Source organism: Macaca nemestrina, chromosome 2, assembly GCF_043159975.1.
Source record: "Macaca nemestrina isolate mMacNem1 chromosome 2, mMacNem.hap1, whole genome shotgun sequence".
NCBI lineage: Eukaryota > Metazoa > Chordata > Mammalia > Primates > Cercopithecidae > Macaca > Macaca nemestrina.
In genome coordinates, this window is record NC_092126.1 from 9,301,600 (window position 1) to 9,319,886 (window position 18,287).

Consider the following 18,287-nt stretch of genomic DNA (forward strand, 5'->3'; position numbering starts at 1 on the left):
AAAAGCACCTGTGAGTTGGCAGACTCACCCAGGAAAAACTATGTGACAGCAAATACCACACTAAAAAAAGCCATTCAACCAGATGAAAAGTGAGACAAACATAGGGATTAAAAGTTACAGGAATGCAGAAGTGAATGGGATGGAGCATAATCTGTGCAAAAATGTGGAAGTCCTTGGGAACAAAGGCCCATCAAGATCCTACATGATTCAATGTGAAATGTGTATTTGGTAACAACTTTTTAAAAAATCTCATAATTTATGTGTTTCTAAGGAAAGGTTAATAGCAGATGAAGAACAGAGACTATCCTGTAGTTTGATGGCCTTTCCTCTCGTATTTCTTATCTTTTTCTTGTGTTCGTTCTTCTCAGTGCCAGCTGAACAGGTGACTCAATCTAAAGGTCAGTGCTCGCCTTGGCGGTCAACACCCTGATGCGGGCAGAGTTGCAGGTCTTGCAGAGGATGTGCCCATCCAAGGGGTAGCAGCCTTGGTTATCTCCTTCAGACAGGAGACCACCGCAATCCTAGAACAGTAAAGACAGATGGAAACGATGCTAGTAAAAATGTTAAGTACATATGTGGAGAACAAATGATTGAGCTTTCTATTCAAGGCCTCCATAATGTGGCCACTTACTATCCTTCCTGCTTTACATTCTGCTAATCCCCTGCATCCTTTCTCCCACTATATAACATAGTATATCTTGAATGTAATTGAATTAGAGATTGGGGACATAAATATAAATGGCCATAAATATAATCCTCCTAGGGTCACTTCATATGAAATACAGGTGTAAGAAGAGAAGAGGCCACCCATCTTGGCTCCCATGTAGAAGTTTGCTGCCCCTACTCAAATAACAAGAGAAAATAAGAATGTCCCTAACCACTGATTCATTTTTACCCTTTACCATTAGTTTAAGGATCTCTCAAAATGCATGCACAGGTACAGGAATGGAATGTTTTGGCCATTTCTGGGCTCCAGCAAAGGTAGACTGATTTCTGCCAAGCGGAAGGGCCACCAGTGGGTTCTGTGTATTTACTTCAATTGTAGTAAGAAAATAAAATCCTAAAGTTTGTGGGGAGCAGTGGTTTGCTGTACTTTCTAAAGGAGACAGCATTGTATAGAGCAAAGACTGCTAGTCTGGGGGACAGGCCTCCTGAGCACCACCCAGAGGTTTGCCACAGTCTGCCTCAATGCACACAGGCTGACTGCCACTCTGAAAATAGCTTCTGATTTTTCTACCTTACTGAGCTGTTGAGAAGATCAAAGAAGACAATGGATCAAAAAAAAAAAAAAAATGCAAAGAACTGCATAACTGTAAAGGAATATACTACCGTGGCCAGCTCCTCTTAGGGTCCATTTTGAAAAGTGTTATATAACAGTTAAATGCTGGCCTTTGTCTTTGGAGAAAATAGAAGTTTCTTTGGAAAATAAATACATAGTACTTTATCAAGAGGTGTGTGTTTGCTAACTTTAGTATAAACTCTCAAAGGCCACAACAGCTATGAACCTCGCCTCTGCTCTCTACCATGGTGGCAAGGAGGTCAATGGAGCTCATGTCTTCATTTGGCATAGAATGAAATTTAAGTTAACAGGGCATCCAGATCACAACAGCGGCAATGGTTATACTCTTCGGGAAGTTTTGCTTTACGAAAAAGAACATGCAGATGTACTGCAGCTCTAGAGGCGTTCAGGAAACTGAGCAATTAGTAGTGCATGCTAACAAAGAAATAAATCTCCGTGACTCTGACCAAGAAGTTCTAACCAAAGCCTCAGAGCCAAAGTGAAAGATTCAATAACACCATTTCTCACCAATTTAATATTTCGCAATTTACAACGTCCTTTAATATACAATTTTGTATTTCACTCTCACACCTTATTCGGAGGAGTTAAGGACCTGAGCCCTTTCTTCCGGTGAGGAAGCAGACTGAGCCAGGTAAAGTGACTTATTCAACAGCACGTGCTTGGACTACTAGTGTCAGATCTAAAATCCAAGTCCTAGGAGTAAAGGCACTAAGGCCATTCTGAGATTTAGTAATTGCTACATCTATATAACCCAGCTTGAATGAGCCTTTCAATGCCTGCCACAGACTGGCAGGGCAGGGGTGTCAACCAGACCTCGCATCGGTAGCAGTGAACATGGAAATCTCGATCCAAAGCCACAATACGGACAGTCTCCTCCTGGCCCGGGGCTGGCATAATAGGCTCCTTGCACACAGAACATCGCGGGGCAAATTTCCTGAAAATGGAGAGAGAGTTCTGGTTAGATACTGCACATTGACACTCAGGTGGGACACAGAGGTAAAAGGAAAAGGTGGAACCTGAGTCAGGATATCTGCTTCCTCATCTGTAAGGTGACGGAGTTAGACTGAGAGACTGTGGAGGTTCTTCCATCAATAGGTGGCAAATACTGTGATATTTGACAAGGTGAGAGAGTGAGCGTGTGAATCGCTTGGGCATGAAGAGCATCTAGCATCTCTTTCCTGCATGGTGTGTGGTATGAAATTCACCTTTAGATAGGTTCTGAATGCAAACCCTGTGCTTGGGCTAGGCTAACTGGAGGAGAGAACAAAGTCCTGTCCAACCCCTGTTTGTTTCTGACTTTTGCTTCTAGACTTTTGTATGCACTCCTCAGGTCCCAGAAAAATATTCTGAGGCTGGTATCTTTGCCTTGTTCCCACCTTTTAGAGCTTCTTTCTTGTAAATTTGTCTTGACTTCTAGGAACTGACACAAGAAGACTCAAATACATAACTTTTCAAAAGGGCAGAAGTTAGTGAGTTTAAATATACATTACACAAAACTGAAAATGGCCAAGTCTGCATTTCCCACATTTTTTATTGTGTTAAACTTTTGCTTAAAAATTAAAAGTTAAAGAGCTATCAAATTCTTTATTCTTTAAAGGATTTTAGCACTATTAAAGGGTGAGTGTATACTGACACACATACACATACATATATGTATACATATGCATATGCGTATGTTTTTGAGGCTGCTGGTAAATAATTTTAATATTTATTAATTTCTTAGTATTTCTTAATATGATCAATGGTACCTAACATTTTTTTTTTTTCTATGACAGATTAATTGGCTGAAAATATAGACCATGTATCCATCTGTATCTTCTGGAAATTGGAAGTGGTATTTATGAAGGTATGAAATGACACAAGATTTGAAATGGACATGGATAAGAATTGAAGAGATTTTAAAAAAGAAAATCAGACTATGTGACTCAGTTTTTTTCATGGTACTTGTTTTAAGATAAATGATGTTAAAAATTTATCTATTTGTAGTGAGACTTAAAAAGAAATAATGATAGTAATCTAATACTTTGCAGAGCATGTTATGGTTGTCACAGCATTTCTACATCCATTATACTCTATATGTACATATTAATTTTCCTGGCAGCACCCAAAAAGCATCTGTATGGCTGCAATCTAAATAAATATGAATTAAGCAGCAGATCAATTGATTGCCGTGAAAGAAAAGTTAAAAGGATTATGGTACCACTACAGCAGTAATCAGAGTTGTTATAATTGGTATTTTATATAAGAAGTTTATATTCAGTGGCGAAAAATTGCTTTGGACTACCAGATTATTTTTAAATCTGGGTCATCAGTGGTGAAATAAGTAGGCTTCTGGGATCAACTGCAAAATTTCCTTTCCCCAAACTCTGTGAGGGCAGAAGTATGTTTTCCTTATCAGTGTATCCATAAGCCTTCTCCAATTTCCCCAAATAGAATTATCTACTCCTCTAAGACAAAAATTCAGTCACTGAATTTATCCATTTTGGTAGTAATTGTTTGGATATATTTATGGGGCACTAAACTCTAAGCTTCCACAAGATAGAACTTTGCTCTGTCTCGGAGTCTCCAGAAACAATCACTGTGACTGGTACAGAAAAAAGAAAGTTGGGCTGTATCTAATGAAATGAATCTGTCATATTTCTCTGTAAAAATGATATTAGTTGGGCTATATGTTCAATCTCAAGGTTCTTCCTCTTTGGGAAGACATAAACTGTATTCTTGCTGAGTAATGATTCTTTCCTACCAATTGGCCTCATTTCCATGATGAGAAAAACCAAAGCAAAGAGGCAGGAGGTGGTTCTCATAGTGCCTCTCACAGCGTTCCTCCAGTAGCAATTGGAGGAGGGTTCACAATCCCAGGTGGTCTATTTCAAGGCTTAGCTCACTGAGTGGACAATAATCATAAAAATACATTCGATGAAAACACTTTTGATGATTAAAGTTACCATTTATTGAGTGCTTACTATATACCAAGCCCTGTTAAGCGCTTCACACACTTGACATCGTTTTCTACTGACAGCAACATTATGAGGAAGTATTTTTATCATTTCTACTTTACAGCCAACAGAGCCAAGGCTCAGAGAGGGATGATCTTGGTCACCTTGTATTCCGGCACATTTCTGGCAATCAACAAATGGATGCTGATTAAATACCTAAATGAATGAGGGTAATAATCTTGGTAAGAAAGCACAGATAGGGGACTAAAGCCTCCATACACACAGGCAGTTAAAGAAATCTGCTTTTCTGGATTTTCTCCCTGGGATTACAAGAATAAGCAAGGACTTCCAGTACAGACCTGAGAAGGAGTTCTATATATTTCTGCAGTATTTCTATTAACTTATATATACAAATCCCTATTGCAAAAATGATACAAGATGGTTACTGTAAAGTTATATATCTGTATACACAAACACACATATGTATATACACACACACGTATATTTCCATACCAGTCAGACTATGGTAAGTGCTATCTACAAAAGACTTATAAAACTCTATAAAACACAGAGATGAAGATATAAATCCAAACATGAAAAAAGGGAGGGGTGGAGATCCGAGTTTTCTTCCAGGAAATGGTAATTGAGTTGGGCCTTTGAAGATAACCATTTAGGTGAAATGAGAAAATGTGTATGTGTGTGTTGGGCGGGGGGAGATGGTCTTCTAGAAGACAGAGTCTGCAGTGGTTGCAGCGGTTATCTGAAATGACATCTGTGAAAGATTGCATGTCCAATAGGCTGGAGAACATGAGCCAACATTGACCAAAGGTGATTATGTAGAGGATGGCCCATTAACAAGGTCTCAAAAACGGTATTCCAGAACCTTGCTACACAAAGTGCAGGCCATGCGCACCTGGGAGCTTGACAGAAATCCAGAATCTTAGGCCCCGCTCCAGACCTGATTTAAAATCCAAAGTTTCACAAGATCCCTCTGTGGATTACAGGCACATTAAAGTTTGGGAAGCACTGGTTTAAAACACAGACTAAGGCTGGGCGCGGTGGCTCACGCCTGTAATCCCAGCACTTTGGGAGGCCGAGGCGGGTGGCTCACCTGAGGTCAAGAGTTCAACACCAGCCTGGACAACATAGTGAAAGCTCATTTCTACTAAAAATACAAACATTAGCCAGGCGTGGTGGCGGGTGCCTGTGCTACTTGGGAGACTGAGGCAGGAGAATTGCTTGAACAGGGGAGGCGGAGGTTGCAGTGAGATGAGATTGCGCCACTGCATTCCAGCCTGGGCGACAAGAGCAAGACTCCATCTCAAAAGAAAGAAAGAAAATAAACACTAAATAAATAATAAATAAATAAAAGGCAGACTAAGCAGGTGAGGCAAATCCCTTCTTATGGGTCTCCTGTATTTCAAGGTAATCTCCATTCTGAGGTTGCTCCAGTTACAGCAAAGCAAATCTCCCCGAACACCGAGAACCCTTTCCTAACTCTGTGCCTCTGCTCTTTGCCTGAGCTGTTCCCTCTGCTAGGAATCTCGTTTCCCACTTAAAACACTCTTGATATTCTCCTTCCACCAAGCCTAGTGTGACCGCAGAGCCAGGTGATCTGACTTTGACAGCGCCAGTCCTTACCTGTGCCTGCCTCGTGGAGTTCAGCCCTTTCTCCCTGTGAGCACACTTTCTCTGCCCTCCCCCTGGCAAGCTCCTTGCTGACAGCGACTTCTCTATATATATCTGCTCAATTTCTCTCCTTGTATCTCTCTCCTTCAGCATTTAATGCAGCAGTTGGTACCCAGAGGGTTCTTTATAAATGTGAGCTGAGCTGAATTAACATGCATTTTCGAAAGGTCCACAGAAGGAGACCCACGCAAAAGGACCACAAACAAGGCCCCAAAAACTGTCTGGAGGAGGAATATCCCTTTGTCTGCCCTCTCCTGGGTCTTTCAGTGATGAGCCTATGCTGGACTTTCAGCTGCTTTGTATTCTAGTAATTTTAAGGCTCATAAATAAGAGTTCCATAAAACAGTTTCCGATTTTCCTTTAGGAAATGGGGAAAGGATCAAAACACTTCTGTCTCTACATACCTGCCAATCACAAAGACAACATTATTATTATTTTTTAATTTATGTTTTAACGTGCATTGAACTAGTGGGAAAGGTTAGCTGGGGGTTTTAATTTTTTACCCCCCTTGTAGTTGCTCAAGTCTGCCTTTTTGGGAGCTTTCAGACCCACACACTTATGTCACCAGTCCCCAGTCTCTAATTATGCTCCCTACCCCCTAGACATGAAAGATAAATGGCACAGATATAAACTTACATTTGTCAAAATTGATTTCCTGCTTTAATTGAGGGGTGTAATATATCAGTCTTTTCTAGCCACAGAAACATGTGTGCTCTGATTATAAGTATCGGTCTTTCTTGGATTAGGGTAAGTCTAAGAAAGGAGAGAAACAGTGACAGAACATACTCCCCATTGAGATCTTTTCACTTCCCTTAAATAGATGCAGGGATTTTTTAATGTGTAATTACAAGCTAAAAATATCAATAACGTGAAGTACAATTTATGCTGTGACTGCCCTTTAAAAGTGAGTCCTTCCTTGTCTAATTCAGGTTGCAAACTTCTGCCTCTGGGGTTTTTTAATTCATTCATCCTCACGTCTTTTGGTGAGGTTTTCACTTTCTTTGCTACTTGGAAAGTGGTTAGGACATTCATTTTTAAAATATGAGTCTCAGGTCTCCAAACTGCTTGTGGTAAGTGCTTCCTGGTTGTTGACAATCAACAGAGTGGTGACAATTAACTCAGAAGACTTCACACTTGGAGGCCATAGAATGGATACCCAACCTGGTGAGCAATACAAGCTTCATCTCTTTGATAGCCTCAAAGGCTGTCTTCAAAGCCACTGCCCAGCAAACACATACAGAAACCTGAGTCCACCATTTACAGATCATATCTATAGGTTTAATACCGTCCATAAAAATATAAAAGAAATGTTTGCTGGGCACAGTAGCTCATGCCTATAATCCCAGCTTTTTGGGAGGCTGAGGCAGGTGGATCACTTGAGGACAGGAATTGAGACCAGCCTGGCCAACACGGTGAAACCCCCTCTCTACTAAAAATACAAAGATTACCCGGGCATGGTGGTGCATGCCTGTGGTCTCAGTACCTTGGGAGGCTGAGGTAGGAGAATTGCAGTGAGCCGAGATTGCACCACTGCACTCCAGCCTGGGCAACAGAGTGAGACCTTGTCTTTAAAAAAAAAAAAAAATATATATATATATATATATATATATATATATAAAAATAAAATGTTTTATATAAAAAATATATAATATAAATATATATATTGTTTTTTATATATATATATATGACAAATGTTATCAACTAATTAACAAACTGGCCAAATAAAAATAAGCAAAATACGAAACTGTATAAACTTCTTAATTTTCATAAAGACCCCAGCTGTAATACAGGAAAGAAGGACCTACAAATGAGAGAAAGGAAGTAGTGGGGAACAGATTATTTTGGGCTCATGAGTAACTGGCCTTGATCTTGAGGCATCATTTTTTAATCCTCGTCAAAAGAGCACACAATTTGCATTCATTAATTCTATTAAAAAATAACTTGAGAAAGAGAAGACTTGGGTGGAAGAAAAGGCTGGGGAATGGCGTGAATATGTTGACAACGGCATGAAACTGCCTCTGAATATGTGAGAGGCTTGCATTAGTAAAAGAACTGAATGGTTCTCTGTGTCTGTCCACCATAACTTCCTATCAGTAGAGTGGCAGGGATGTAGAGATTAGCTCTTGAGAAAACTCTGGGTTGTCACAGCTGAGAGAGCTTTAGAGAGGGTTTGGTCTAATGACCAAATTGAAGAGCTCAAATAAGTTGAGCAATTGCCAAATGTCACACATTTTGTTCATATTTAGGCCAGGATCCTGTTTCTTTCTAATACATACACACTATAGCTGAGCCAGCTTTTTCATCATTAGAGTTACCCAGAGATGCAATGGACAAGCTCTGGGGAAGCCCTGACACAGAGACCAGGCTGGATGACTGCATGGATTGTCTGATACTGATTCCTGCATTGGATGAGGGGATCAATAAGCTCTTTTGAAATCCTCACTAAATCCTGAAATTCTATAGTTCTGAGAGAGAAGAATGTATGCCCAGATGCCAGGCAGTAAGAACAGACACCAAAAGGACTGGCAGGGTGGCGACGAGAGAGTAGGTTGCCTACTTGTGGAAGTCCTCAATGCAATGAATGAGCCCGCCAGCATCCACAGTGAATGGGATCCCATCCAGGCTGCGGTGGCACATCACGCAGGTGAAACAGTGAGGATGATAGGCCTTCCCGGTGGCTCGGAGAATCCGCTCCATGATGGGCTTGGAACACACATTGCACTGCTCCAGAGTATTCTGGGGAAGGAAACAGAAACAACATTAGACTGGGACAGAAGGGGGTCCATACTGCATGATAAGCCTCTTTACAAAACAGATTGTCTCAGGTCCTTATCACACTACTCTAAGGAAGGCATTTATCACCATTTACAAATCACATCTACAGCTTTAATACAGTCCTTAAAAATATAAAACAAGTGTTATCAACCAATTAACTAACAAACTGGCCAAAGAAGTGTGTTACAGAGAGAAGGAAACACAATTAGATGGGTCAGATGGCTTTTCTAGTATCATTTAGGTAGTAGGTGGCAAGTCCAGAACTGAGAACATGTGTTTTCTGACTTCTATCCTTGTTCCTTTCTTTGTTTCCTATAGCAAAGGTGATGGCAAACTTTTCTCTAAAGTCCCATATAGTAAATATTTCTGGCTTTGTTGTAACAACTGAATTCTGCTATTATAGCTGGAAAGCAGTCATAGATAGCATGTAAACACATGGGCATGCTTGTGTTCTAGTAATACTTTATTTACAAAAAAAAAAAAACAAAAACAAAAAAACAGACAGTGGGCTGGATTTGACCCATGCACATAGTATGTTGACCTTCTTTGAACTATACCACTCGGGTTCTCCAATTGAAGAATGCTTCACTATTACTTCTAAAACTTGATTCATTATCAAAGACATAGTGCGACCACTTAGACCATAGTGTGATCGCTAAGACCCCTACTTTTTACAGAATAGTCTGTCAGATAACTGAGACAGAGCATGCTAGATGCAGAACCCAAATCAGAACTCAGCATAATCAATTAGGCTTCTGATAATTTAAAGCTTTGAGTTACACACCATCTCCAAGTTCAGAGTTCGTAAACTCTTGATAGAAATGTTGAATGTACAAGGGAGCTGGTTTGAAAAAGTGAATTAAGAAACTCATTTATCTGGCCTTAAAAATACGCTAAGCTTTAAAAATATACAGCACCCCTGAAAAGGGACACCGCTTAGTGAGTAAGGTCACAGAAAGATCGGCTGTTAACTTTCCATCCCCCCCTTTAATCCCATGCTCTTACCAAACAACCACGTTTCACATGTAAAATACTATATTCCAACTGAGATATCTGGACTAACTCATTGAGTTTACAATCAGGAATAAACCTGGGATGTGGATCTTATTAGAAAGAAGCAGAACTGAATAGGATGTGGAAATTCAAGTGTAACTGCTTTTTTACCATGAGGATATTTAAATGGCTATGAAGCAAGAAGTGTCTGTATGTAGGTAACTAGTGTCCTTATGTCTAACCTATAGCAATGACCTCTGATTTGGCTTCTTTGTTTGCATCTCTATTCTTATAATACTCCCCTTGCTCCTGTCTCCAATGACTTCCAGTTTTCTTTCCAAACACAGATGTGGTCAAGTACAAGTACCTTTCTGGATAACAAAATCTTAATGGCTCCACAATGTCAAAAGAGCTCATTCTTTACATGGTATCCAACCCTCCTTTCTAGGCTCAGCTTCTCATAACATCCCAGACTACTCACTCTTGTTCAAACCTATGTGAAACTCCCATACTCCTGTGCCTTGGCTAATGCCTAGATGTATCGCAATTTGCCATTTTGACCTTTCAAGGTACAGGCTAGAAGGCCATTCCCCAGGGAAGCCTTCCTCAGTGGTCCCACTTGGAATGAATTGCTTCTTTCTCTCCCATTCCTGAGCACTTTATTTGCTTTGCTTACAATACTTTAAGTGTGCACTTTATTTAAATTATTTATGCATATGTCTATTTCCTCTACCAGACTTTAATTTCATTAAGGGCAGAGACTACGTCTTAAGAACGTATTTCTCTGTCCTATAATGCACCCAGCATACTGTCTGAAATAGAAATAAGCCTGAGATGAATGTGTGCAAAAAGAATGAACGAAGGAATATTGTTTATATCCCACTCTGGCAGCACAGTGCTGGCCTGCCTCCCTTAACTCTGGAATCCATCCCAAGATGAATTGGTAAATCCATCATCATCCTTCCCTCAAAGCTGTGGTTGCCTGAGGTTCTGAAATTGCTTCCTATGCCTCTGGTCACAGTCCGAACGCATGGAAACTATTAACCTATTTGTTTTTCCCATTTTGAAGTGGTGAAGTTAAAATAGCAGAAGAGCACAGGGTAAGAGTCTGGAGATGATGATGGTTTGAAGAATGAGGGCCTGTTTCTTTTCTACCCTGACAGTCTGAGCTAATGTGGCTGGAAATTGTCTTCCTAGGACTTATGTTTTGCTCCTCTGTGGGTTTTTACCTTTTTTTTTTTTTTAAGTCAGCCCTGTAATGGAGTGGAATAACCAGGAAATGTTTGACCAGAAAATGTTTTTGTTTGCATTGAGGCTTGGCTGCAAGATTCAGCTCATTTACTCAAAACTAGCAGCAATAGAACAGGCTTAGTTCCTATGGAAAGGCCTTGTTATCTACAGATGCTGCATTCAAAGAACAGGTAATACAAACACTTCTGCAACAAAGGAAACAAAGTATAAAATGTGATTAAAATCAGCCTATTGCAAAATGCCCTCAAATCGGAAAATAAAAGTTCCAAGAATGCAGTTGACTGGCATCCTACGCTAGTGAATGATGTAGAAGGACATGTTATCCTTCACCAGTCTGCGCCTTTTACTGCAATCTTCCCCTTTCAGTCTCCAGTGGGGTCCACTAGCGGCCTTTGAGAAAGGAAAAACTCACAGTGTCAGGGAGGAAGGGTCTGGGAGTTCCCTTAGTCTAGGCTCTCTTTCCACAGGTGCACAGATAGACTTTGAGAATGGATCTGCTGGACCTGAGTTGTGGAGAGCATGAGATGCAGAGGTGGGACTGGTACTCCAGTTACCTGACTTCTAATAATTCAGAGAGGAAGCTAAGAAATTCATCACGTGGCCATGAAAAAGGAAAGCTGCTAGGTGAAGAATGTGAATTATCTTTCTGACTTTGTCAAAACCTACTGTATGACATTGGGTAAATAATTTCTTCCTTTGATCTCAGTTTTCTCATTTGAAAAATGATTAATTCAAACTATAATTTTATTAATCTGTAATAAATCAGTATTAACGACAATAGAAAAAGGTACATGTTTACATCACCAGAAATATACAAAAACAACTGGATAACCCCTTATCAGAGGTTTGAAAGGGGCATTCATTTGCTAGAAGCCCAGACTATATTACCTTTACTATGCACCTCCACTGATAATTCTAGAAATTGCTAATGGTAAAATTGTAAGCACCATAGAGGGATATTTTTGTGTTTAGATGATTATTTTAAAGCCAGACATGCAAATATTGTGTTCATCTCAACTAAGTTAACATGAAATGGTTGACAAAACAGTTTTGAAAAAAAAGAAAGTAAGCAAATAAGTGAAAGAGGGAGGTCTCTAAATATGCCTATTCAAATCACTTTTTTTTTTTTTTTTGTCTAGTAGGGTTGCCAGGATTGATAGCTGGGGATTTAAGAGGAAAGAGCACGTTCCAGTTTACGAACCTTCAGTATCAGTAGTGTGCTTTGTGACTGGACTCTGGATCCAGCTCCATCGCTGTCCCATGGACTCCTCCTCCCAGCTGCCACACTGAGCTTTCTGCCACATCTTTAATAAGCAACATTCTTTTACAAGCCCAAGACTATCTTATACCCTACTTTGCTTAGAGAATGCCTACTCATCCTTCAAAGTGAAACCCAAATGTCACCTCTTCTGAAAAATCTTTCCTAAATCTTTTTCTGTTGTATTCCAAGCAAAATAAGTAACTTCTTCCACTCCCATAGGATTGTATTATGCTTCCCCTATGACATTGAACACAATGTACTTGATTTAGTGGTTTATGTCAACCTCTATGACTAAACTGCCATCACTCCTCCCTCCTCCCATGAAGCCATAGTCTGAGGTTGTGTTTCCTAGGAAACAAGTTCTGAAACAGATTTGCACACAGTTAGTTATCCAGAAGTGTCCTTGCAATCAACACCTGTGGGAAAGTATAGGAAGTCCCTATACTTCTTATACTTCCTCTTCCTATTGTACACTCTATCTACAGTATCCACGATAGTAAGCATCCTTGCCCAGGGACTACAAAGTCTGTGACACACAGTAAGTAATTGGTAATCAGCTGTGGAAGGCCTTTGGCCAAAGCTGAATGAAGAATGCAAATTTTATTCATTTTGCAGCAGGCATTGTTTGAGGATTTTTTTCCCATAAAAAATGTTTTAGGCTACTCCAATGAAAGTATGGTTAAAGTGAAAAGATGTAAGAGTGGCAGAAAAAAGCAAATTCTGTTGCTAAAAGTCACAGCTTATAAACTTTTCTGAAATGTTGGCAATACAATTGCGACTAAAAACAAAAAACTCAGTGAAACTAAAAATTAAATCACAAATCAACTTTGTACAGAAAACTCCCAAATGCAACTGTTTTTAAGTCAGAGATACAATGGGGTAGTATTTTTTCCTATCCTTGGATATTGTGTAAATAACTTGTAACTCACAGGCAGAAAAGCTAAAGAATCGTATGAATATAAATGAAGCATATAGGTAACATAAACATGAACTACTAATGAGATGATAAAGAATAAGAATATTACCATTATTTACATATTACACAAGTATACGTAAGTGTTCAATTTTGAATATTTAAAATCAAGATATATAGTCTTCATTTACGTAAGTAATTGAAGATTCAGAAGACTATAAAGTGACTACTGCCATTTGGAAATGTTAACATTTTCATTTTATAAAATTAAAATGTGATCTCATATTCATCTTTACCTTTTTTAGGTACAAAAGCAATATCGTGAAACAGGAAAGATTCTTGGAAAGATAAGGAGTGACATCTCATGATCTAGATAGTTTAGGTCTTGTTGAGATAAGAACAAAAAGAAAAAAGAGAGAGTTAGAAGACATTCAGTATTGAAAAGTCTTCAGTGATTATACTAGCCGAGGAGTTTTCAACTCCTTTTACTTGGCCATTCACCCATAATCCTTTCTTCAGGGAAGCAATTTATCAAAAAAAAAGCATATACTAAAGAGCCCAAAATCACTTCTGGCTGAAGGGCATGAAGAGATGGAACCTGTACTATCTGAAAAACTATGATTCTAGTCCAACTGCTGGATTCAAGATAGGGAACACAGCTAGTGACAGATTGGGAGTTACAATACAGGTCTCCTAATTCTCTGTCCAGTGGAGACTCTCTCTCTGCTATATCACATTATATGGAATCTGTATATCAGTAGACATACTCTGTATTTTCTGTATTTCAAATAGAAAGAAGGCATTCAGGCTTACTATCTGCAAGTTACATGCAAATAAATAGAGAAAACATGTTAAGATCTTAAGACAGTTTATCTCCTAAACTACTACAGGATAAGAGAAAACTTGTCACTGGATCCCAAGCATCTACAACAGTATGCTTGCATAAAATTAATGTTCCTCAACTATCAGTTAGTTAATGAATTAATAAACTCCAAGTGAGTACTTTATATAAAATAATTTTTGTTTTGTTTTTTTCTATTTAATCCTGCAAAACAATTCTCTAGTCTAGAGCTTTTCAACTGGCAGGTTAACACACAGTGTGCTTCAAGTGGGCTCTGGGTGCACCATATTTGGGAGGGTTTGGAGGGACCAGAGGTGTCCAGAGTTCCTGAGTGGTTGCCTTGGGACAGGAGAGATCTCATCCGCTTACTCCAGTGTGCTGAATGAATGTCATCATTTTCCACATGAACTGGGATGTGAGAAAGTTTGGGAAGTGCAGCTCAAGTGTAGGTGTTCCCAACAGCATGGCAGTGTGGTACAGTCAAGAAGGAGCAGGGCTCCTCAGCCAATTTCTCTTGAAATGCCAGTGCCATTTCAAAATACTGCTATTGCCCAACTTAATTATGGAATACAAACTTATTCTATACCTTGATTCTGGTCATCAAGGTTGCTTCCCAAATGATGGCAGTACTTTTGGGTTTCCTTTGCAGGTGAAGATATCATTTTACCTTGGTAGTTCCCATGACCGTATACTAAATAACCTTCCAACGGCTCTGCCTTCCTGTGAGATATGCACTTTTTGTTAACATTTCTCTTGCTCTTTCTAATGTCCTTTGCCTATATCTTAATCTAAGTCGATATTTGTATCTGCATGTAATGTGTGTTTTGAAACAGACTGAAAATAATAATCTCAAGCTTAATAGCATCCCACCCCCATGACTGCGATTTTTCAATTAGAATCAAAATTCCTCTTTTACAGATGAAGGTTTTCCCACTAGATAGGAAAAGTTTTGAAACAATGTAACAGATAGCATCAAATCTCTAAACTACATTTTTTTGATGTCATGACACAGCCCCCCTACCCCTGAAAATGACAGCTATGAAACACATAACTGAAAATTCAGTAAAAGAATTTCAACTTTTTTTTGTTAATCTTTTGGAGCGCAACTTTTTGTATGTATTGCCTCAGCTTTCTTATAAACTCTCTTTAAACAAACTTCTCACATGCCTCTCTAAAGAGCAGAGCTGCCTCCGCACTGATTCTAGTACTGTGGAAAGCCTAAAGAGTGGAACAAAGCGTTCAACAGCCTGGCAGGTACAGAGGAAGAGACGGAAGATAAAGACGCCATCCCTGCCCTCAAAGGTTCCCAATGCAGTGAGAGAGGTGGACACAACTATTAATAACCGACTCGAGGCAAAGGGCATGACAAATTGCTATCATTGAGGCACAAGTAATGAATGATGGGAACGCAGAGAAGAGAGTAATTACTCATGAATGGTGAGAGAGCAGGCAGTATGGTGGTGGTCTATGACAATCTATTCTAGTTGGAATTGGATTTGGCACTTGAAAACAAACTTATCTTAACCCCCTCTGGAATTAATGTTGTGCTAAAACAAGAGTCTTTAATATCTAATACTCTTTGAGAGGAGTTGCAGATAAGCCTGCACTGAAACAAATTCATTGCACAGGAAGAATATTGTAACAAAATCTGTGTACTAAACAGCACTGGTGAAAGGGAACTCAATATTGCCAGACATGAACATCCATTTTTTTTTTTTTTTTTTTTAAAGACAGAGTCTCACTTTGTCACCCGGGCTGGAGTGCAGTGGCGTGATCTCAGCTCACTGCAACCTCTGTCTCCCGGTTTCAAGTGATTCTCCTGCCTCAGCCTCTTGAGTAGCTGGGACTACAGACGCGTGCCACCACACCCAGCTAATTTTTTATTTTTAATAGAGACAGGGTTTCACCATGTTGGCCAGGCTGGTCTTGAACTCCTGACCTCAGGTGATCTGCCCGCCTCGGCCTCCCAAAGTGCTGGGATTACAGGTATGAGCCACCGCGCCCGGCTGAACATCCATGTTTTAACTAGCACAGACAAAACCTATGTGTTAGTATTAAAAAGAATTTAGAAAAACAATTTTCTTATAAAATTTTCTGTTTGTATTTGGACTACATACACTGGCTTTAAAATTAAGAAATATGCCCTAAAGCCGTAAGGAAAAAGCCAATGGAAAGAACAAAAAGATCACGGCAATGAGGCCGTTCTCTTGAATTTTGCCATGAGCTAGAAATCACATCCTTTACAAAGTAAATTATGCCCTGTTTTTTATTCTTAAGCACTAGGGTTAGGATTGTGATCTGAGCTTTAGTAAATCAGAAAAGAAAATCTCAATTATAGAACATTTAGTTTATTTATGCCTTAATGCCCAGAGAGGTAGTATTTTACTTTAAAATGCGTAACCCATGTGGCATGCTGGGTCTTCCAAAACACTTATCTTGAATGTCTTCTGATCCTTGAAAAATGTAGGGCAGGGGGAAGGGGAGTGAGAGCTAACAGCTGTGGGTCACACCTCAGTCACATCTGAGAAGACTAAGACCATGGTGAGAGCGAAAGAAAAGAATTGAGTTCCTTTCCTTCTGAGACAAGTCAAATGATAGATTTTGCCTTTACAACATAAGTCAGGTGAAGATTTATTAACTTAGACATCAAAGAAGGTCTGCCATATTACAGTAAGAGAATTAGTGAAACATTAGTAAAAAGGTGATCTGGGTTTGAAAAGCTAGGCGATTTTCTTGACTTTTCTGGCCTTTGGTTTCTGTAGACTGAAGTGTCTACATTGCAGTGTTGTGACGTTTAAATGAGTTCACATATTATCAAAGCGAGAACCCAGTCCTGACTATATAATAAATGTTAGTTTTATAAATTCCCCATACAAATTTGAAGGGGCTAAGACATTTATTCAACTGACTTGTCATCCTTTGATCATTTAATGTAACTACTACATTGAAGCACTGTATTTCTATAATTTTTTCCCTTCACCATTAATTCTCCTATATTTTATATCTGTCCTTTTAACAAATGGATTCTCTAAGGAATTGTGTATATGATACTCTGGGATAACTGGATAATGTCATAACATAAAATGGGCTTCTAGACTTCTAAGTGACTTTCCCCTGCTTTCCTGGGAATTTTGTGAAAAAGCTCTTCTTCTATATAAACCTGATTATACCCCAATTCCATACATTTCTTAATTCTTCATAAAAGTAATTTACATTCCTTTATATACCAACAATAATAACTGACACTTTGATTTGGTACAATCCTTTAAGTTTACTAAATGTACACAAACAGGAACCCATCTAATCTCCAGAACAATCTGGTATGGGAGGTGGAACGGTAGAATTCTTTTCCCCATTACACGCCACACAGCTATAAATGCAGCCAGGATTTGAACCTGTGTTTTCTAAAGTACAAAGAGAAAGGCTCATTCTTCTACTTCATACTGTTCTCCAATTAACAAGTTTCTCAAATATCTTTCTACCTTATCCTATATAAAGGCAATTATTCAGAATGCAGTTAATAATCTTTAGCATGCAGATTTCCCATAGCCTTTCATAAACACATAGTTTGGTTGAGCTTGAAAAATTCCCCGAATCATCTTGCCCAACTGTTTCACCTTACATACTAGGACACTGCATTCTGGGAAGCTGATTTGCCTATCATGGTATATTTGCCCAATGTGGTATACTATTTTGTGAAAAAGTCCAGGACGTAGATGACATGGTTTCTATGCAGTGCTCTTCTCCCAACCCATATTAGGTCCTTTTTGGAGTACCAGCATTTCTCTCTGGTGTTCTGGCCCATTTAACAATAAGAATATGATAAAATTAACATAATTACTTACATGGCCAATGAAAAATTGTTAAGCTGAGTATGTTATATTACTTGGGTTTTGTCACTGTCAAAACAAGATTGTTGCACGCTGATAAATATGGGGGTCCTCTGGCTAAGAGCTCAGTGGAGATAATCCTATCCAAAGCCTCACCCAGCCTTCATAATTCCAAGTATCAGCAACCTATAAATAGAGGTTATTAACAGATACTTGGACCAGTTTCACTGAGGGAGTGAATTTCCAGAGTAGCTGGAATTTCACAGCACCTTGAACAAAATTCCATAAGCTACATGGGTGTCAATGTTCTCATCTGTAGAATGGGATACTAAGTATTCTGCCTTACCAATCTTCCAGAATTGTGAGAATTAAATATGATAAGAAATGGGAGAAGCACTCTTTAAGAATGTAAATAGATATAAAGATATTGTTATAAAGCTCTTTTCGCTGGAGAGAATTACTGTAACACAGAAGGATCGACCCTATATCTTGGTTCAA

General features: G+C 39.1%; 1 protein-coding gene and 1 long non-coding RNA gene across 13 annotated transcripts in view; one reads left to right on the forward strand and one right to left on the reverse strand.

The window, feature by feature from the left end:
- LOC139361833 (uncharacterized) overlaps positions 1-3,148 on the forward strand; it is a 71,795-nt gene extending 68,647 nt beyond the window's left edge. For both annotated transcript variants that reach the window (XR_011619544.1, XR_011619545.1), the window contains exon 3: positions 3,076-3,148. This is a non-coding gene — a long non-coding RNA (uncharacterized lncRNA). The remainder of the gene's footprint in view (positions 1-3,075) is intronic.
- The window catches only part of LP (LIM domain containing preferred translocation partner in lipoma), a 723,802-nt gene continuing 705,721 nt past the window's right edge, over positions 207-18,287 (reverse strand). For all 11 annotated transcript variants that reach the window (XM_071090663.1, XM_011723147.3, XM_071090662.1 and 8 more), the window contains 3 exons: positions 8,483-8,661; positions 2,114-2,234; positions 207-521 (listed from right to left, as the gene is read on the reverse strand). In XM_071090663.1, the coding sequence (XP_070946764.1) occupies positions 393-521; positions 2,114-2,234; positions 8,483-8,661 (429 nt within the window). In that variant the 3' untranslated portion in view covers positions 207-392. The remainder of the gene's footprint in view (positions 522-2,113; positions 2,235-8,482; positions 8,662-18,287) is intronic.